Here is a 22,817-nt window from a genome sequence, read left to right on the forward strand (position 1 = left end):
TTGGATCTATATGTGGTTTTAGTGTAAGTAGAGTTTGTTTGATGAAGTTGGGTGCTCTGGCATTAGGTTTGTAGATGTTTAGGATGGTTATATCCTCTTGGAGGAGAGATCCCTTTAGTAGTATGTAATAACCTTCTTTGTCTCTTCTCACTAATTTTAGTCTGAAGTCTATTTTACCTGATGTGAGGATAGCAACTCCAGCCTGTTAATAGGGGCCATTAGCTTGATAGACTTTGTTACAGCCTCTCACCCTCAAAATATGTTTTGGGGGGCAAGATATGTCTCTTGAAGACAGCAGAAAGATGGATCTTGCTTTTTGACCCAACTAGATAGTCTATGCCATTAAATTGGAGAGTTAAGTCCAATGATATTGAGTATTAGGATTGAAAAATATTTACTAGTTTCTGCCATTTTTTTATTTCATTAGAGCCTCTGACTTGTCCATTTTTGTTGTGATTGGCTGGTATGATTTTTATGTGCCCTTTCTCTGTCAGTAACATGTTGTGTTGATTTTCAATATGTAGCACATCTTTGAGAATTTTCTGTAATGCTGGTTTGGTCACTACATAATGTTGCAGCTTTTCCTTGGTTTGGAAGGTTTTATATTGTTATGAATGAGAACTTAGCTAAGTATAAAATTCTTGCTTGATAGTTGTTTGTCTTTATGGCATGGCAGTGAAGTAAGCCAGACCCAAAGGAACATAGGCTAAATGGTTTCCCTCATTTGTAATAATTAGTACACATCTAGGACTCTACTAGCAGTGGATTACAATAGCTCAAAACCTAGGTACATAAGGTCATATAGGATGAGACTAAATGAAAGGATATCCAGGATATGGAAGCAAGAGCTTTATCTTGTGTGATTGTTGTTCTTAATGTACTATGTTATTTCTCTTCTCCTTTGTTGCCCTTTAGTTAATCGCATATTGTTACTGTATCTGACTGTTACCTGGTACATTGTATATATGTTTATTTGTTTATTTGAAATAGGAAAGGGAGGTAGGAAATAGGAAAGGGAGATAGTGACAGGGTGGGAGAAGGGAAATGGGGACAAAAACATGAGAAGAGGTGTCAATGTGTGAGAAGCAATGTACCTACTATCTGGTAGATGTAACTGTAACCCTTCTCTATACATTACCTCGGCAATAAAAAAATGAAAAAAAAGACCATATACAAGTTTGTTCCCTCCCTTATCTATGCATAATATGCAAGTTTCAGACAGTATCTCAGAAGTAGAAAAAACAGCCTTTAACACACACACATACACACACACATACACGCACATGCACATGCACATGCACATGCACACGCACGAATGAAAAAATAGAAGATGGAACCAGGACTAGTTAGTGCTAGCCATGCTGAGAGAGAAAAAAGAAAAATATGTAGCTAAGTATGTAAGTAAAGGTGTGGAAACTATTGTAGATAAGGAGAAAGAAACATAATACCTAGGAGACAAAGGATAAAAAGAAAACATTCCATGAGTTCTTACAAAGCAAAATAAATTCATAATAGTTTAAAAAGATAACATATATTTATCACAATGAAAGCTTAAAAAAGATGATAAAGCCAGTGGTGGCTCACACCTGTACTCCTAGCTACTCAGGAGGCTGAGATCTGAGATCAGAGCTAGCCCAGGTATGTTATGATCATGCGACTCTTATCTTTAGTTAATCACCAGAAAATTGGATATGGTGCTGTGGCTAAACTGGTAGAGCACTGGCCTTGAGCTGAAGAGCTCAGGGAGAGTGTCCAGGCCCAGAGTTTAAGCCCCACAACCTTCAAAAAAAAAAAAAGAAAGATGACAAAACAAAATGAGATGAATGAGATGAAAATATATATTTCTATGACAAGGAAATAAGAAGTAAAATAATACCATTATAGGAATATTAATTTAAAAAAACAAAAACCATCAATGAGCATAAATTAACACTAATAATAAAGAGAATAGAAACAGAGGATATGAAAAAGATAAATTAGTAATACTATATGTATGGAGACAAAGAAGTTACAACAGAAGTGTTAACTGAACCCTTCAATGGGGAAAAACATGTGTGAGATAAAATTAAGACAATCTCACTGAAGAACAGACTCTAGGACTATTAATGTGTATTGTTTTCTGGAAGGCAGGGTAGAAAACAATGCATAATCACACACACCAACCCATTTTCTAATTAAATTACTAAGTTTGAGAAATGAAGAAATTCTTCCATTATCTAAATGGTATAAGAGGATAAAGGAAATTAGAAGTTTAAAAGCATCCTTTATCCCTAAAGACAGTGGAGAAATGTCTATCAAGTTTTCAGGAATTAAAATGTGGTTCAAAGAAAAATAAGAAAATTGACATACCCTTAGCAAACCTGGCCATAAAAAGAAGGGAGCACACTCAAAATCATGAACAAGAATGGTAATATCATGACAGAAATTATGAAATCCAGAGCATCATAAAGGAATATTTTTCAAACCTTTATGCAAACAAATTTGAGAATCTAGAAGAGATGGACAAATTTCTATCAAATACTGACATATCCAAACTTAACTATGAAGATCTAAACCAACTAAACAGATCCATCCAAGAAAAGACCCAGGACCAGATGGATTCATGGCTGAATTCTATAAGGCCTTCAAAGCAGAACTCATACCAATACTCCTCAAACTCTTCAATCAAATTGAAAGCGAAGGCTCTTCACCAAACTCATTCTATGAAACCAACATAATCCTCATCCCAAAAACCAGACAGGGACTCATCAAAGAAAGAGAACTATAGACCCATTTCTTTGATGAACATTGATGCAAAACTTCTCAACAAAATACTGGCCAATCAGTTTCAACAGCGCATCAAAAAGTATACATTATGGTGCTTGCTTCGGCAGCACATATACTAAAATTGGAACGATACAGAGATTAGCATGGCCCCTGTGCAAGGATGACACACAAATTCGTGAAGCATTCCATATTTTTAAGAAACAAAAGCCATATAATGAATGATTGTTATCCTTAACGTACTGTTATCTCTCATCTCTTTTACTGTCCCTTGGTTATCTCATATTATTACAATATTTCACCTTGTTATCTTATATATGTTATATATGCTTAATTGGTTATTTGAAATAGGAGAGGGTAGGGGGGAAATCAAGTTGTGTGGGAGGGGGGGAGGGAAATGGGGACCATGGTATGAGAAAGGGTATCAATATTTGTGAAGTAATGTACCTTCTATCTGGTGAATATAATGTAACCCTTCTATTAATTACAATAAAAATATATAAAAAAACACTCAAAAAAGTATACATTGTGATCATTACAGGAATGCAAAGCTGGTTCAATATAAGCACGTCAGTATAATTCATCACATCAACAGGAGCAATAGATGTAGAAAAAGCATTTGATAATATCCAATATCACTTTATGGTAAAAGCTCTGGAGAAACTAGGAATCCATGGAACATTCCTCAGTATAATAAAGGCTGTGTATGACAAACCCACAGCTAGCATTATATTTAATAGCATAAAGCTAAAACCATTTCCTCTAAAATCAGGAACAAGACAAGGATGCCGACTCCCTTCATTCCAGAGCAATAAGGCAAGAAGCAAACATAAAGGGGACTCAAATAGGGAAAAAGAAGTGAAACTTTCCTTCTTTGCTGCCTCAGCTCCTTATTTTAGAAATATCACAAACAGATGTTGTGATGAAAATGGACTAGAGTGATATTTTATAAAATAGAAGACCATCTTAGAGGAGTTAAGGTCTAATTTAAAAAGCATAAAATCTATAGAGAAGCACAGACAGAGAAGAGATGGCACTGTTGATAGGAATGTAAACTCGTTCAACCACTCTGGAAAGCAATACGATATTCCTCAAAGACTAAACATAGAGTTCCCCTATGACCCAGCAATCCCACTCCTTGGCATTTACCTAAAAGTCCAGAAACAAGGCCACTAGCTACTAGCTACTAGCACAACGATGTTCACTGCAGCACTATTTACCATAGCAAGAAGATGTGGTACTTATACACAATGGAATTCTAACACTGCCATTAGAAACAATGGCATCGCCCCATTCCTAACGAAATGGAAAGACTAAAGGAAATGAACTGTAGGTTTTTCTTTGTGATTGTTCTTAATGTACAATATGAAGTTATTTCTTTTCTCTTTTGTTCCCCTTATGGTAAATCTCATATTACCTGATATATTGTATATATAGTTATTTGTTTACTTGAAATAGAGAAAGGAAGGGGGGAAAAAGATGATTGGAAGGGAAATAAAATATTCATGAATATGGAAGCATGGCTAAATGGCTGACCGTACATGCCTAAATCCTTTGAACAGACAACTGTGAACAATATGGTATCAGCACACACTATAAATGAAATAAACCCTAATGATGCTAAAATAATAACTAAGAAAAATTTAGAATTGAGGGAAACAAAAGGATGAATCTTCAGATTTCCCCATCTTTTGCAGTAGTGAATAAACTGATTCTTTCTGACTTAAAATATATACATACAGGGTAAATCCCAATTATAGCCTCTTAATTTTTTTTAAAAGAATGATGTCTTGGGGCTGGGAGTTTGGCCTAGTGGTAGAGTGCTTGCCTAGCATGCACAAAGACCCAGGTTCAATTCCTCGGTACCACATATATATATTAAAAAAAAAAAGCCAGAAGTAGGGCTGAGGCTCAAGTGGTAGAGCTCTAGCCTTGAGAAAGTCCAAGGACAATGCTCAGGCCCTGAGCTCAAGCCCAGGACTGGCCAAAAAAAAAAAAATGAAAAGTAGCTTTCATTGAATGCGTGTGTAGACTAAAAAGCAATATTTAAAAAAAAAAAGAACGATGTCTCAACTATAGGAAAGACATCTAGGAAAATGTTTCATATTAACTTGAAGTTCAGGAAGTTATTTATCTCCACTTTAGTTTCTTTTTTCATTTTTTAAATTTTAATTTAAAGGACATGTATTTCATTGAAAAGAATGTAACTTCATAACATGTATGTAACTTAGTATCTATGGTATAATACCTATATCTATCTATCTATCTATCTATCTATCTATCTATCTATCTATCTATCTATATATGTGAATGACCTATGTATCTGTATGTAGCTAGAAATTATTAGATGGAAATAGTTTTATGTAAGTAGGACTATCTTCTATGTACATTTTGTTGTTGTTGTAATGTTGGAGGTTGAACCCATGGTCTCATGCATAATAGGCAAAAGCTCTACTGCTAGGTTACATTGTATTCTGGGATGGTGGGGTTTTGAATGATGTAATTATTTTTTCCCATATTTTTCCATATTGCGTCACCTTTGGCAATGAGTACATAGCAGTTCAAAGAAATATAATGCAAGGCTATAGAAATCAAGACAGTGTGATACTGTCATTATGTTAGAAATTATGATCAATGGAATACAATTGAGATTATAGAAATAAACACATTAATGGTAATTGTTTTTTTTTTTTTAAGGAAGGAAAAGAACTGTCTTCCCCTGACCTGTTTATAGTACAGGTAGACATTTCCATCCAGAAGAATGAAGCTAGACCATTATTCTTACACCAGATGCAACTAATGTAAACTAGGTTAGAAACTTAAATATAAAAGGTAAAACTATAAAAATCTTAGAAGAAAACATAGAAGTGAATCTTCATGAACTTTTGAAGCAGTGGCTTCTAGATATGTCACTCTTTGCAAATAAACAAATAAATAGAGGGGAAAAAAAACCCTTTTCCATTGCAAAGAACACTATCAAGAAGTAAAAAAGGCAATATATGAAATGAGGGAAAATATTTGCCACCTTTTTTTGTAAAAACAAAACAACCTTTTCCATTGTAAAGAACACTTTCAGAAAGAAAAAAAAGACAACATATGAAATGAGGGAAAGTTATACACACACACACACACACACACACACACATATATTGCCAGTCCTAGGCCTTGAGCTCAGGGCCTGAGCACTGTCCTTGGGCTTTCCCAAGGCTAGAACTCTACCACTTGAGCCACATGTTGTACAGAGGAATCAAACGTAGGTCTTTGTACATGCTAGGCAAGCACTCTACCACTAGGCCAAACTCCCTGCACCTCACAAGTTATATATTTGATAAGGTACTTATATCCAGAATATGTGAAGTACTCTTTTAATATGCTAATAAAAGATAATGTAAATATAAAGTAGGTAAAAGAAAACTGAGCTTGGTGGCACAACACATATATAATTCTATTACTTGGGAAGCAGAAGCAAGAAATCATGAGTTTGAGACAAGCCTAGGCTACATATGTCTCAAAAAGAAAAAAAAAGTCACAAAGGGGGGCCTCCTCTTTAGTGCATTTTCCAGATGGAGAGTTTCTGCTACTTTCTTTCAAGGCTTTTCTTACACTTCCAAATAAATTTTCCGCTGTTAAAGAAAAGGAAGAGCTGGGCGCATGGCTCATGCCTGTAATCCTAGCCACTCAGGAGGCTGAGATCTGAGGATCAAGCTTCAAAGCCAGCATGGGCACTAAAGACCTAAAGATTGCAAGACTCTTATCTCCAATTAATTAACCACTAGAAGTGGCACTGTGGCTTAAGGAGTAGGGTGGTAGCCTTGAAGACAGTGCCCAGGCCCAGAATTCAAGCCCCATAACCAAAACACCACCAACAACAACAACAAAAAAAAAACCAAAAAACCAAACAATAACAACAAAAAACTAAGAAAGGAGGAAGAAGACAAAGAATTTTAATAGAAATTTATTCAGAGTAATATTCATTGCCAATAAGATGTTTCACATCAATAGCCATCAGAGAAATGCAAATCAAACCCATCAAGAAATAGTTTTCCACCAGAATAACCAAAAAAACCAAGACAACCAACAAGTGTTTATAAGCATGTGAAGAAACTGGAATTCTTGTGCATAAATGGTATTGAGCCATATGACCATTTCTCAAAAATCCAAAAACAGAATTATCATATAATTCTACTTCTAATACATTCATAAAAGAATTGACAGCAGAGGGCTGGGAGTTTGGCCTGGTGATAGAATGCTTGCCTAGCATACACTAAGACCCGGGTTCAATTCCTCGGTACTACATTCATAGAAAAAAAGCCAGAAGTGATGCTGAGGCTCAAGTGCTAGAGCTCTAGCCTTGTGGAAAGCCCACGGACAGTGCTCAGGCCCTGAGTTCAAGCCTAGGACTGGCAAAAAAAAATTGATAGCAGAGACTCAAACAGATACTTGAACACTAACGTTTTTAGCAGCATTAGTACAACAGCTGAAAGGTGGGAATAACCCAAACAAATGTACATGGATGCTGAATGGATAAACAAAATGTGGCATGTACTTACAATGGGATATGATGGCCACAACATGCATGGAAAGCCCTTGAGGCCATTAGGCTATGTGAGGTAGGTAGAGACAAAAACACAAAAGGATAAAAACTGTGCAGTTGTACTCACATGAAGAAACCTATTATAGTTAAATTCACAGAAACAGAGAATAGAATGGTGGTTGCTAAAGACTGGGGTTAGAAGAGAGAACAGGAAATTACTGCTTAATGCATTCAAAGTTTCTGTGTGAAGATGAAAAAATTGTGGAGAAGAGATGATTGTAATGGTTACCTCAAAATGTGAATGTATTAATTCCACTGAAGTGTATGCCTAGGAATGGATAAATGATAAATGTTATGTTATATAGATTTTACCATAATTAATAACATTCAAATGTTTTAAGTAGAGCAAGGGATATAGCTCCTTGTGTTAGAGCACCTGAATAGCAGTTAGAGACCCTGAGTTCAAAATCAGTGACAAAAAAAGTACTCAGAAACCTGATCATTCAAGGATGATCACTTGAAACCAAGATTAAGACCAGCCTAAGCAACAGAATAAGGCTTATTTATCAAACAAACAGAAAAGATTGAAGCAATGATATATATATATATAGGTATGTATATATGTATATATATTACATAACCTTGGAAATGTGATGGAAATACACACAAAAGATTATATATATATATTTGCATCTATGAACTATCTATAATAAGCAAATTCATATTATGTACAAAGTAGATTGGTGATTACCTGGAAATAGCAAGAAATGGCACAGAAGAAACAAATGGAGCAGTGACTGCTAAAGATTTTTGTTTTGGAATTGATGAAGATAGAGATTGGTAAGATTGTAGTTTAAGACCAGTCTGGGACAAAGTACAAGGGATTATATCTCAACCAGTAAAGACCTGGACATGATGGCTCATTCTTTTCATCCCAATCATGTGGAAAGCTAGAAATACAAGCAGGAGGTTTGTGATCCAAGACAGCTGGCAAACAGTGAGACCCTATTAGAAAAATAATGAAAGCAAAATAGAAGAAGCATAGCTCAAGTGATAAAGCTCATACCTAGCAATTAAAAAGCTGAGTTCAAGTCCCATTATTGTAACAAAACACTAAAAAAAATTACTAATTAGCAGGGTGCTGGTGGCTCATACCTGTAATCCTAGCCACTCAGGAGGGTGAGATCTAAGTATCATGGCTTGAAGCCAGTCCTGGCAGAAAAGTCCCTTATCTCCAATCATCTTTTTATTGTTATGGTAATGTATAGAGGGGTCACAGTTACATTCACCAGGCAGTAGGTGCATTACTTCTCACACTTGGATACTCCTTGTGTTTTTTTCCCCATTTACCTCTCCTCAACCTCTCCTAATCACCTTGTTTCCATTTCCCCTCCCTTCCCTGTCCTATAGAAGTGGAGCTGTGGCTCAAAGTTAGTGCTAGCCATGAGCAAAAGAGGTCAAAACCAGTGTCCAGGCCCAGAGTTTAAGTCCCACAACTGACAAAGAAAAAAAAACACAACAAAACAGTAACTAGATAGGAATCTCAGGGACTATCCTGTTCCAGGCTGAATTTGAACCTCAGTCCTCACATCCCATAGTCCCGAATTGCTAAGATTATAGGCATGAGCCACAGGCATCCAGCCTAGAGTAATTTTTAAATAGGATTTTGATGGTATATGAATTTTATCTCAATAAGATATAGAAAAAATAAGGTTCCTATTTTAAAGAGTCAAGCAAAAGAAAAACTGATTATGTTGGTTGAGAGTACTAAATGAACTTTTAGCAGTTCATGGGAAATCAGAACCTCAGAAGTCACAGTACATACAAGCTATTCATTTGACACAGGGGTCATTTTAAATAGCAGGAGTTTGGACTTACCAGTCAACAACCATATGGGACTTGTAAATCAATCCTTAAAGCTCTGCCTACTAGATACTTAAAAGATGAAAAGAATGCACAGATGTCACTATCTCTTCTTGTTGCACTCATGATTCCCTCCATACGTGTCCAGATTACATATGTGTACCCTTTACCTCTTACATGCATAATGTAATTCACAAACTTATATGAGTGCTAGGTGTTGGTAGCTCACATCCGTAACCCTAACTACTCAGGAGGCTGAGATATGAGGACTGAGGTTTCAAAACCAGTCCAGGCAGAAAAGTCTGTGGACTCTTATCTCCAATTAACCAACAAAAGTTCGATGCATCATCTGTTCTTCATCACTTATGAGTGCAACTGTTAGAGCCTCTCCTTTGTTAGATTTTTTGCTATGTGATACTCCATCCCCTCCGGTGTGAGCTGAAAGGTCTTTCTTTGATATGTTTATGTCTGAATATTTCAGTATATATTGCTGTTAATCTCTGTATTAAATATTCATGGCAGATTGACTGTATGCCAGCCAGGTATTAAATACTGGTGAAATAAAAGGCCCGCTTGAGTTTATCTACAGAGTGGAAGTGATAGGAAAAACAAACAGTCCAGAAATCAAAGTATGGTTATAAATATAACAGCAATGACACTGAAGGCAATTGAAGGGGCAGAGAGGTAGAGAAGAGGCTGCTGGATACGTTTCATCAATGAGGATGACTCTTGTAACTGTGGAATCAAGCAAAGACTAAAGGGTTCCAAGAAGACAACCTTGTAAAGATAATTCCAGGTATAGAAAATAATAGTATTAGTTTGTTTCTGTTGTTAAGGTCATTTAGGACACAACACTTTTACGATTTATCACTGTGCAGGATGTGGCTTTGGGTTACAATTTGTCCTTGAACTATCAGAAGCTAGCTCTCCCCCAGACCAACTCTTCCCTTGTATTCACTTCATTAACTTTCTCTTTCTTCCCCCTTGCATGAAATTCTAAATCTTTCTCCTGTTTTTCAGACTGACATAATCCAATCCCCAAATGCCACATTACCTCTGCTTGCATATCAGGTTCTCATGAGGACCCATAAATTACCTGTGAAAGAATCAACTGCCCATGAAACATGTGCACAAATTTTCTTAAGAATGAAAAATAGGTTTCATCTCCAAGTGTTCTGGCAAGAAATCGCAGAAGGAAGTAGCCCTAGGAGGAAGAAAGAAGAGAAAAAAAGATGTTCATGCTTCCACAGTCAAGCCTAACTTTACCCACAAGCACTATATACTATGTATATGTAGAAGGGACCACCTTACTGGTCCCTGGCTGCCTTTTATATTTTGACCAAGAAGGATGGGCATGGGCAAAAAGGATGAACTAGTGAGTCTTCAAGCCCCCTTGTTAATGCTAACGACACTTGTTTTGACTTGGTTCACAAGTAAAAAAGGAAGAAAAGCAGCCAGACACGGTGGCTCACGCCTGTAATCCTAGCTACTCAGGAGGCTGAGATCTGAGGATAGCAACTCAAAGCCAGCCCAAGCACTAAAGACGGTGAGACTCTTATCCCCAATTAACCACTAGAAAATTGGAAGTGGCACTGTGGCTCAAGGGATAGGGCTGTAGCCTTGAGCTGAAGCACTCAGGGACAGTGCCCAGGCCCAGAGTTCAAGCCCCACACAACAAAAAGAAAAGAAAAGGAAGAAAAGCACAGTACTTTCCTTTTTCAGCTCCCAGGAATGGCTATTCCAACCTAAAAGGCTTTCTTACTATCCATTTTCCAGGTGGAACTTTTGATAGCAATGAGAAGAGATGACTGGCCTAAAGCAGCCTGGTTTATGAAATGCTTTAACTAGTGGGCACTCAGATTCTGCCTAGGGAGCTGTCATTATGGTGTTGACCGGGTTTTTTTTTTTTTTTTTTTTTTGCTTTGCTTCAAACATATTGCTAATCTTCGTTATACAGTTACTTAACATAAAAGTAGCTTCTACCATTGGTTAAATTACCTTTAAATAGTGAACCTGCATGAAGGTCTTCTCTGGATTGAGTCCATGCTTGACAACACATGCTCCTGAGTCACTCACTTGGCCAGTTTTCTCTTTTCTGGGTCTGAAACAATACAGTAAATTTGAGTATAGCATACTTATAACTAATTAGGATATAGTAGCATTTTATTTCTTATTTTTACAGTTGTTTAATAGTATCTTCATTCAATTCAATAGTGCAAGGTATAATTTAAGAAGGTTTACATTGCAAATTCATAGAGTGAGCAAGGAGAAATTTTTATTTAGGTTGGCAACTTGAGGTTGACTATTGGCAATATGTTGTATCATCCTATCCAAGATGAAAGCCTGCCAGACCCTCAAGGAATCTAAGCTTCAATATGAATTATTTAAGAACTTACCCTTTCTTGGTGTGAATGATGGACTGGTAAAGGGAATGGAAAAAATGTATACTTACTTGAGAAATGAAAGAATGAATGTGTGTGTGTGTGTGTGTGTGTGTGTGTGTGTGTGTGTGTTGTGAGGGGAGTGTACTTTTGAAAACTGACATGTTAACTACTTCTCTGAATTTACATTTAATAACTAAATCACCTTGCTAGCATTTTGGACTTATTTTAGAATCACAAATGAAAACAAGGTGATAAATGCTCCTGTTTTAGAATAGGTGGTAATACAGAAGTCATACTCTCTAACCTCCTCATATAAGAGAAACTGAGGCATACAACAATTGCATCTAGGTCTTATGGCCTATTTTGATTTGCATTGACAAGTCTGACCCAGCATTTCCTTATTACTCAAATGATTTTAAGAAAACAGAAAAACCAAGAAATAGAAACAAATGGTTAAGAGGTCTTTTGTTTCAATTTTACTTTTTTGTGATTCTTTTTCCCCCTGTTTTTCTCCTTTTGTCACTGTCTTTGATTTCTATACCTTTGTCTTGTATGTAAGTTTATCTGATTTGATGAGAGGAAGGGGAAGCACAGAAATGGTGGGACAAAGCGCTAACCAATTCAGCAATGATTGGTACTAGATACTAGGTTGGAGGGGGAGGGTGAAAGTCAGGGGGAGAAAATAAAGGAGGGGGTGACCTGGTTCAGAAGAAATGTACTCAGTACCTGACTTATATAACTGTAACCTCTCTGTACATTACCTTTACAATAAAAATTAAAATACAAAGAAGATAGGAAAATATGATACAAGGTTCAAAACTGTTGAAATCGGAGACTGACTATTAGCCTTTCTTCTGGCCTTTACCAGCAGGTTATTTAAATTCTCTATCCTTTATTTTACTCGCTAGTAAAATGAGAATGGTCTTTCCTACTTCCAAGTGCCCATTGCAATCAAATATTGTAAAACCCTAGCAAGGGCTGGGGCTAGAAAAACTACTCAGTACAATCAATAAAATATTCTGTTTAGAACAAAGACTTCCTGATATAGCTTTAGACAAAAGTCTCAGACCCCAGCAGACTCAAGTCTCAGCACCAGCAGATAGATATACAATGATAATGGTGATGAGTCATCAGAGAAAATTAGAGTTTCCGTTTTCCTACATGATCCCTGACTTACATGCATGGCCATACTCAGGAATAACTAACTCCTTTCCTCACCTCAGTCTCCACTGAAATCCTCAGCTCTTTCCTCCTGCTCTCAAGTTTGTCTGGGACAGGTTGTTTCACAGAGACATAAAAGCTACAGCAGCTTTGCTAGGTGTAGCAGTCTTGGGAAAACATGGCTTCTCTCCAGGTGACCTGAATTGAAGCCAGGTTGCCCAGCCCTAAGACAAGCAGAGTTGCTATGCATTTCTTGTGTCCTTCCTTGAAATTGATGAATGGGAAGGAACACAGAAAGATGATGCAAAGATGCAGATCTCTGACTTGCAGGCTCTGATTCCAAATGATGCTTTTAGTGGATGTTTTATTTTTTCTTTGCCTAAAAATGTCCTTCCAGATCAAATCCATTCCCTACTCTGTTCTACCATCCACTCCAAGAAAATTCTTTTATGCTGACAGCATCCCCAGGCAAATGGACAAGTCTCCCAGAGCTTCCTTTTAAAGTAGCTTGGGAGCCAGTGGGGGCCGGACATAGGCAAGCATTGTGAGAAGTCACAGCAGTGGTTTTTTTTTTTTCTCATAAGGAAACAACACTCCATCCATGAACAGGGAAAATTTCCATCTCTGTGTGACCTGTGCTCTCATGATCCCAGCTCTATGAACAGATGCAGAACCGGGGAGAAAGCAGAAGAGCACTGATCCTTCTTTCCCATGTAATAACACAGCTAAAGCTCATAGCTGAGTGAAAGGCATCAGACCCACAAAGAATGAACTCCATGAATGGGCAAAACTGAGCAATGAAGATAGAGGTCAGAACAATAGTTGTTTCAGGGGGTAGTACCAAAAGAGAAGGGGGAAAAGGGGAAGATTTTGAGGGCTAAGAATGGTTATCTGTTGTTTTCATGGGGACAAACTGTGAAAGTCTTTTAAGCCATCTAGCAAAGATGCATGTACTTTATTGTACATAGGTTATAGTTTAAGAAAAAATAAAGATAAGGGCCGGGAGCGTGGCCTAGTGGTAGAGTGCTTGCCTAGCATGCACAAAGCCCTGAGTTCGAGTCCCTGGAACCACATACACAGAAAAAGCCAGAAGTGGTGTTGTGGTTCAAATGGCAGAGCAAAATGTGTCCAAGGACAGTGCCCAGGCTCTGAGTGCAAGCCCCAGGATTGGCAAATAATAATAATTAATAATTAATAATAAAATACAAATAAAGTTAAGAAAAAGCCAGGATGGTGGTATACATCTCTAACCCCAGAGCTCAGCAGACTGAGACTAGAGCTGCTCAAGGTTGAGCCAGCCTGGAATATATAGAAAGATCATGTCTAGGGCTGAGGGGAAATTAGGGAAAAAAATGGCTGCACATAAAACAATACATATTATGTGAGAATAAGGGAAATCACTTAGCAAAGGGGTCTTCTGTTTGTGAACCATGAGCAAATTGGACCGAGACCACTATACCTGAAGGCCAATTAAATGTCTTTGAAATGATCATGCAAAATATATGAATGGTCATGGCAAGTCCAACTGGCTCACCCTGCTCCAAATGTTTGCTTTCCAAGTGTTCCTTCTAGCTATGAATGGCCAAAAGGTTTAGTTCAGGCCAATAAGACATAACTGCTGTGGTTGTAGGTAAGGTTCTGGGAAAGCTCTTACTTATCTTACAGATGGGAGAATATGACTACTATCTACTTCTTCCCTCCAAACATGGCTGTAGCAGCCATCTTGCAACAAATCAACATACTATGAAGTAGGAAATGAAATAAAGTCCTTGATGACATCATTCAGCTCCTGGCCAGCACACTGCCTCACTTCTGAGTTCTTGTTATGTGAGAAAAATAACCAACATTTATTAAGCCAGCATCACTTTACTATTCCATTAATTGCAGCCAGACTTGTTCCTAATAGGTGGAGAATTGAACTAGTACTAAGTTAATATTTCCTGGTTAGTCTCTATGCCAGATACTCTGCCAAACTCCCCTCCTACATCAAGACATCCACCCCCCTCATTTAAAACTTCGTGAGTCATCTAGCAACTATGACCATTTATAAGCTACAGTGGGTAGCTGGGAGGGATCCTATAAGTGGGTCCTAGAGGAGATACAAATCTAGGTAGTGGCCAAGTATCCAGGTTGGGACCCAGGTCCATGGGATACCAAAGCAAGTGTTGTATTTTCTTCACCTGTGAAGTCAGTAATTAAGCTCATATAACAAGCAAGCACTTTGTAAATGCAAAAATAGTAATCATCTCTTAGACAGTAGACTCTGGTATTTATTCCTTGGCTATAACACATGGAATGAAAGAGATCTAGTTACCAAGGTCCTTTGGGCTCCAATGCCCTTGATTGCTGTTGTACCTGGCACCAAATGCAACAACAGAGATAGACGTGACCTTTTCTACCACCCTCACAGAAGCCACGTGGATCATTAAAGAGTGGATGGTGTTATCTGATATGCAGTGATGTGATCTGGAATGGAGCCCTTTGAAGGAAGAGCCAATCCTGCAGGACTAGGAACAAGGGGAGGATTTGGGAAAATGCCTGTGTGAGGTGCTCAGACATGGCAGCTGGGTCTGAACTCCTACTGCTCTGTCCCAGCCCAGACAGGCCATCTGCCAGCTCACGTCTCATATCCTCTGGCAAGTCAATGTGAGAGCCATGAGATGTCTGCATCTATAAACCCCGTACTGCTGTGACTGAGCCAGGGACTAAGCATTCCAGAAACGAGACAGAAGGGAATTCGTGAGCATTACAATGTCCCTACTGCTATCATTCATAGCAGAGCTTCACTCAGCTCACATTAATAAGGGAAGTGAAATACCACCCACCCTGTGTGGAGACTGGCCTCCTCATACCCATCTGAACTCCAAATGCAAAAGTAAGACCTCCAGGGGAAGCAGAAGGAAGTTAAGAGCTTTGGCATGAACCTTGACTCTACAGGTGACCTTGAGTATGAACTCATGAAGCCCACTGCAACTGTAAAGAGGAAGAATTGATAGCAACTTGATGTCTCCATGGGTTGTAGTATCTAAGCATCCAGTGTTCCTGCTGGCAGTTAATGAGCATAATATAAACATTGATATTATCACTCTAATGCATTCTTGTAAGGACAGAAAAAATATCTTCTGCCCAGTGAAGGCCATGATGTGGGTTCCATGATGTGGATGAGATGCTGTTGTTGCTGGGAGAATGCTGCTCAGAGGCTCGCCATAGTACTACTGAGCTAACTCCTCTAGTAAGTCTAAAATATTTTTTAGAAATTGGATACAATGTTGTATCTACCCTTTGAAGCACGAAGCATTTAAGGCTCATTTGCAAAGCTTGGTAGAAAGAAAAAGAGAGAGAAAGAAAAAGAAAAGAATAGGGAGAAAGACAGAGAGAGAAGAGAAAGGAAAGGAAAGGAAGGAAGAGAAGGGAGAAGGAAGAGAAGGGAGAAGGAAGGAAGGAAGGAAGGAAGGAAGGAAGGAAGGAAGGAAGGAAGGAAGGAAGGAAGGAAAAGGAAGGAAGTCCCTTAAAGCTACTTAAGTTTATAAGACAGACCTACACATGTTCCTTACACATTCACCCCTTTTAGTCTATACCACTCTGTGAAGAGATTACTAAAACTCTGGATTAACAAAAATCAAAATGGAGTCAATTTTAAGGGGGCAGTAACTTCTTCAAAACATGTATGTTTAGAGCTTTATCTTGTGTGACTGTTGTTCTTAATGTTATTTTTCTTCTCTTTTTTTGCCCTTTGGTTTAATCTCATATTGTTAGTGTATCTGACTTTGTTACCTGGCATAGTGTATATATGGTTATTTGTTTATTTGAAATAGGAAAGAGAAGGGGGAAAACAAGATGATTGGGAGGGGTGGAGGAGAGAAATGGGGACAAAAAGAGGTATCAATGTGTGAGAAGTAATGCACTTATTACCTGGCAAATGTAACTGTAACCACTTTATACATTACCCAGGCAATAAAAAATAAATAGCCCTCGCAGTGTCACCAAAAAGACCAGCTTATTGGCAGGTTTAACTAATAAATTTACTCTGTATCTGAGCTATACTGGTCATTGGCAAGTTTGTGAATTTTTGAAAATGGATTCAGCGGTGATCCTGAAGAACTTTCCCCAATGGGACCATTATCCTGTAGCCGACACAGCGGGACTCTACTCTAGTGTTGAAAAGGCAATTGCTAAGATGATTTAAGACAGATGGAAGCATCTCTCTGAGGAATCAGAGGAAAATGAGGAAGGTATATTCTGTTCCCAATGGTGAAAAGAGCCAATGATTGGCATTTGAGGAAAGAGAGGTCAGCTGCTTAAAAAAAAAAAAAAGTGATACAGTAAGGCACAACTTTGGAAAGCTGGAAGGGAACTCCACAAATTTTGAAATAAGAAAGTGAAAAAAGGCATTTAGAAAAGCAATGAGCATCACTATAAAACTAAAAATATCATTGGGTTTGGAAAAGGAATAAATCAGAAATTCCATTCTGACAGGGGAAAAAACCTAAACAAGGGAAAAAAAATCTAGGAACAGATTAACACAATCTGAGCAATATCACAATAGAAGATTTGAATACATTTTTCAAAGGAGACAAAGTAAAGTAGAGAGCATGGAATCTGACTTGACTGCACTGGGAGTACTTTGGTCAAAGTGAACTTTCAGAAGACACATGTGTAAGATGAATGGAGGAAGGGGGTACTAGAAAGAAGACAAACCCAAACTTAATGAAGAAGCTAGAAAACTTTCCACAGGAAGGCAATGGCGTAGAATGAGCTGATGATAACAGAGAATGCTCAAGACAACACCAAGGGCATTTGATGTGAGTGTAGGAATCTCTTGAATTCAGGTGTTGAGAGGCAAAAGAACTATTTGGCTCTCGCTTCATTTTTTTCTGCTGAGGAGAATGAGTTTCAAGCTATCCGTGGCAGAACAGCTCTGTAGTGTGGAATTGCTGTGTGGCAAAGATAAGAGGTCTCTCTCATCCCTTACCATTCCAAGCAAGTGAGGGATGCACCACAGGGCTGAGATCACAGATTTCCCAGGGCATTCAATCATGGCGACAGTGGGAAGGAAATGATAGGGGTAGAGAAACATACCTAATTTGCAATGAAAGTGGGGATAGGAAGGGAGGAGGCAAATTTATCATGAAGTTATTGAATATCATGAATGTATCATGAAGTTATTGTAAGCATTTAGAAGAAAAATAGTGACTTACAGGGGTTACCATGGGGCCCCAAGGGCCGTGGCAGAAACACACTGTGTCATCCTGAGTCCAGCAAGGCAGCTAGAAGAACAAATGCCATGGTGTGTGATAGTGAATTGTCTCAGTAGTAGGTTCATGGGCTCATAAAAGATTAAAAAGCAGAACTCCAAGAGTGTGGATTAATTATTTGCTGGAACCCAAAGGGAAGTCCTTAGGACTCTGAATAAGGAATGAGGACTTACTGTTTTAATGTATTTGCATATGAGCTGAAGCTGGGAGCTCAGCTGGCTGACCCACAGTCAAGATAAGTAGCCATAGTTGAGGCCAGCTGGGGCAAAATGTTAGTGACACTCCATTCTAACAAGAAGCCAGGTATAGTGGTGGCTATCTCATCTCAGATATGTAGGAGGCTCAGATTGAAGGATTATAATCTGAGGGCAGCTCTGGGTGAAAATAATAGAAGACTACCCCAAAGATGATGAAGGCAAAAAATGGTCTAAGGGATACAACCTGCCTCGTAAGTTCAAGTCTTTGTGATTAAACCCTGGTACTAAAACAAACAAAAAGTAGTAACTACAGGCTATAAAGAGATCCAACTAATAATAAATCAATATTTAGTGTGAATAAAGAGATTTTTACAAAGCAATGGGTTAAGCCAGGCATCCGGGGCTCAATGCCTGAAATTTCTGCTACTTGGGAAGCTAAGATCTGAGGATCCTGGCTTGTAGTCAACCCAAGCAGGCAGGAAATTCTGTAAGACTTTTTTTTTTGTTTTTGGGGTTTTTTTTTTGCCATTCATGGGGCTTGAACTAAGGCCTGGGCATTGTCCTTGAGCTTTCTCAAGGTTGGCACTCTACCACTTGGGCCACAGCACCACTTCTGTCTTTTTCTGTATATGTAGTACTGAGGAATCAAACCCAGGGTTTTGTGCATATTAGGGAAGCATTCTACCACGAGATCACACTCCCAGCCTATAAGACTCTTATCTCTACTAAACTACAAATAAATAAATAAAGTGGAAGTGCAGGTGTGGCTCAAGACTCCTAGCTCTACTAAACTACAAAAAGTAAGTAAGTAAATAAATAATAAAGGAAGTGGAAGTGCAGCTATGGCTCAAGTAGTAGCCTGCTAACCTTGAGCCAAAGAAGTTCAGGGATAGCACCTGGCCCTAAGTTCAAGCCCCAGGACCAGCCCTTCTCCATAAAAAAAAAAAAAATCAACAGTTTACCTATGGGCATTAAATTGTCTACAAGTCCAACAGACAAGAAGAGGCAAAATAGTAAGGTCAATGTCAGGATTAATATGAGGAATTAGATTATAATGAGAGAGTGTGGTTAAGAGCTGGGTTCTCAAGTCGATGTGCCTGGCCATCAGGCCAGCCCCTGACACTTAGTAGCTGTGTAAACATGGTCACCATTTCACATCTTTGTGCCTGTTTCCTCACCTACAAGCCAGGTAGAAAGATACCTCAGTACTCACAGTTATCATAAAGTGCCAATATAGGAATTAATTAAAATAATGTTATTAGAGGACTTAGAACAGTGGCATAAATAAAAAGCTCTCAATGAATGCTAATAATAATAATGATAATAATAATAGAGTGTGGCACTGGTGGTTCACACCTATAATCCTAGCTACTCAGGAGGTGGAGACCCAAGGATTGTGGTTTGAAGCCTGTCCAGGCAGAAAAGTCTGTGAGACTCTTAATGTCCAATTAACCATCAAAGAGTCATAATTGGGGTGTGGCTCAAATAGTAGAGTGCTAGCGTGGAGCAAAAAAGATCAGGGACAGCACCCAAGCCCTGAATTCAAGCCTCAGAACTGGCATAAACAAATACACTCATACACAAAGGCCAGGTGTCAATGGTTCACACCAGCTACTTCGGAGGCTGAGACTTAAGAATCACAACTTGATGCCAAGCTGAGCACGACTTTCCCTTTTCCCTCAGACTTGACTGAAAAAAGCTAAGGGACAGTGCCTAGGCTATGAGTTCAAGTTCCAGTACCAGGAGAACAACCCCTCCCCCACCATGACAACAAACATAAAAATAAAAACAAAACCATTGGACCAAAGAGAAGAAGGTAGCATGCCATGACAAGAATGGATATTGGGCTCACAAATGAAATCTAGCACACACATGAGCAAACCCAGCTTTCATTCTTCTTTTCTAGATGATCCAGGTGATGGAGGGTAATAAAACTCCACACTTGTCACAAGTATGCCTCAGTGCTCGGATCAGGTGTCACATTGAGAGAGAAGACTCCTGTCAACAAACAGCAATAATGGGCCAAGCCCAAGAAGGCACACGTTTCTCCATGCTTGTGGCAGGTATAACAAATTTATCAAACAAACAAAACAAAACCATAACCTACTGGTCGGAAAATGAAAGACAGTTGTTTTCACATAGGTGGATTATGTTAGCAGGAACGAGGTGTTGTCTGTACAACTCTGGAAGAAAGAGCTACAAGGATAGGGCTGATACTGGGAGAGGCCTTTTCTAGCCTAATCTCAAGAAGGCTATCCTAAACTCAGGCTCTTCCCCTAGGAATCTGCCATTTGTTATGGGGGCTGGGATTTGGAGCTAGGAAATGCTGAAGAAGGAGGATGGAGGACAGCTACAAAGGACAGGGAAGGTTAGATGAGACCATGCTGAGGTCCTTTCTAACGAAAATCTGTGATTTGAAAAAAAATCAGATAGGTTACCGATATTGATTCAGTTGCAGCATTTAGGGAAAAAGAATCCTTATTCATCCATTCTAATAGAGCTTGCCAAGTAGTGTTGGGTTTGCTAAATCATTATCAAAGTGATTTTGATTTTTAAAATACCCAATTAAGTAAACTACTCTTTTTTAACGCAGCTAAACTTAGCTAGGTGCCAGTAGCTCACATTTGATTCTAGCTATTAGGAGGCTGAGAGCTGAAGATTGTAGTTTGAAGCCAGCTTGGACAGATAAATCTGAGGGACTCTTATCTCCAATTAACCACCAAAAAGCAGAGGTATGGCTCAACTGGTAGAGCACCAGCCATGAGTGAAAAAGCTACACAAGAGCTTGAGGTTCTGAATTGAAACGCTAGTACTGGCATAAAAATAGAGCATCTGGATTTAATTAAGGCACAGATATTGGGGAATGGAATTAACTTATAGAATTCAAGAAGCAGATGGTTTTTTACTATACTTTTTACAGTGTTATTTTGGGGGGAAGTGTAATATACCTCATGGCCACATTACTCAATTCAGGCCTAAGGTAATTCTAATGAAACCCCGTCTGCCAGTCTACCATATGCACTCAGAACTCAGGAATATAGTAAGCCTAAAAATTGTAAGTTGCAAAAGTAGAGTAAAAAATGGAAGAATTTTTTGTACTGAGTTAAAAAAGAAAAGAAAACTTGATTTCATTTTAGAAAGAAACAAATGAGACAAACACCAGCTTCATGTTACCAGAGGTGTCTGGAATCACGGTTTGAACCCTAAGAGCAAGCACAGTGTTATGGACTGAGATAATGGAAGGGTGGCTTCAGCCTATGATTCAAAGAGGAGCAGATGGTCTGTGGGAGCTGAGGACTTTCCCTCCACTGTGAACAGGATGGCCCAGCGTGAAGGCAGCAGGAAGTGGAGAGTTTGCCTAGCTTTCAGCCGAACACACACCAGGATGTACCACAAAAAGATGAATCGGGAGTAGATCTCTTTCCAGTCATATTGGCCACTGTGTCCCATTTAGATTTCATACTTCACATGCTGTGCACTGAGGGCATCAGACTATTCGCCTCAGCACTGCTTGTGTAAGCAAATTACCAAAATGTCCAATGGCTAACAAATGTTCAACAGTTAATAATGGAATAATCATAATCTGGAATATTTACAGTATATAAAACCTGTATGTGTTGATAGTGGACAAAAAGCCAGGATTGTATATAAGAGGAAAATGGAAAACATAGCACAGGATGGAAATTGAGAACATGCAGCCTCGTGTGCTCATACTCACGGATTGTCTCTTGGGAATGAATCATCGCAATGTGGGAGTGTTAATCCAAGGTGGTAGAGATGCCTTCCTAAAGCATAGCAGGACACGGCATCCATACTGAGTCTAAGTCTTTTCCATCTTGATTCTTTTCTGTGTTTCTATTCTATAGAATCATACAACATATGGCATTCTGTAGCATACTGTTCTCAGGGTTCATCCATGTTGTACTTTGTGCTGTTACTTCATTCCTTCTACTGCCGATCAGTGATACTTCATTTTATGGATATAACACATGTAATTCAGATATTCATCTGTGGACGGGCATTGGCATTGACTTTTTAGCTATTATGAGTATTGTCTCTGTAGCATTTATGTACAGGTCTTGGCACAGAATTACATCTTCATTTCTCTTAGGTATTTACCTAGGAAAGGAACTTCAGGGTCCTGGGGCAACTCTATGTCTAACCTACCGAGGAACTGTCAGGATGTTTGCAAAGCAACTGCACTACACTACTTTACATTCCCACAAACACTGTAGGGGTTCCAATTCTCCAAATTTTCCATAACACTTGCTATTATTCAAGTTTTTCATCCTAGCCATTCTATAAGTGGTATTTCACTGTGGTGTGGACATTCATTCTTCTGATTAATAATGTTGTACATCATGTGTTTGTTGACCATTTTTATATCTTCTTTGAAGAACTGTCTATTGAGATCATTCGATCATTTGTTAATTGGACTCTTTTATTGTTGAGCTCTAAGTGCTCCTTAAATATTCTGAGTATGAATCCCTGTTGAATATCTTATTTGCAAATATTCTGTATCTTCTTGTCTGTGTATGTGTGTGTAAGACAGTGCAAAGGCTTGAACTCAGGGCCTGGTGTTGGCCCTTTGCATTTGCACTCAAGGTAGGTGCTCTACCATGTGAACCACAGCCCCATTTTAGCTTTTGTTGGTTGATTG

The 22,817-nt window shown here is 38.6% G+C and overlaps 1 protein-coding gene and 1 non-coding gene across 8 annotated transcripts in view; one reads left to right on the forward strand and one right to left on the reverse strand.

Annotated features, from left to right (window-relative positions):
- The window catches only part of Aopep (aminopeptidase O (putative)), a 336,146-nt gene that overhangs the window by 121,102 nt on the left and 192,227 nt on the right, over positions 1-22,817 (reverse strand). For all 7 annotated transcript variants that reach the window (XM_090329500.1, XM_090329499.1, XM_090329503.1 and 4 more), the window contains 2 exons: positions 11,159-11,261; positions 10,257-10,364 (listed from right to left, as the gene is read on the reverse strand). In XM_090329500.1, the coding sequence (XP_090185626.1) occupies positions 10,257-10,364; positions 11,159-11,261 (211 nt within the window). The remainder of the gene's footprint in view (positions 1-10,256; positions 10,365-11,158; positions 11,262-22,817) is intronic.
- On the forward strand, positions 2,858-2,961 carry LOC150064878 (U6 spliceosomal RNA). The gene has a single exon (XR_016535074.1). It is a non-coding gene; the product is annotated as a U6 spliceosomal RNA (small nuclear RNA).

The sequence above is a fragment of the Megascapheus bottae genome, chromosome 3 (assembly GCF_031878675.1).
Source record: "Megascapheus bottae isolate mThoBot1 chromosome 3, mThoBot2.hap1, whole genome shotgun sequence".
Classification (NCBI taxonomy): domain Eukaryota; kingdom Metazoa; phylum Chordata; class Mammalia; order Rodentia; family Geomyidae; genus Megascapheus; species Megascapheus bottae.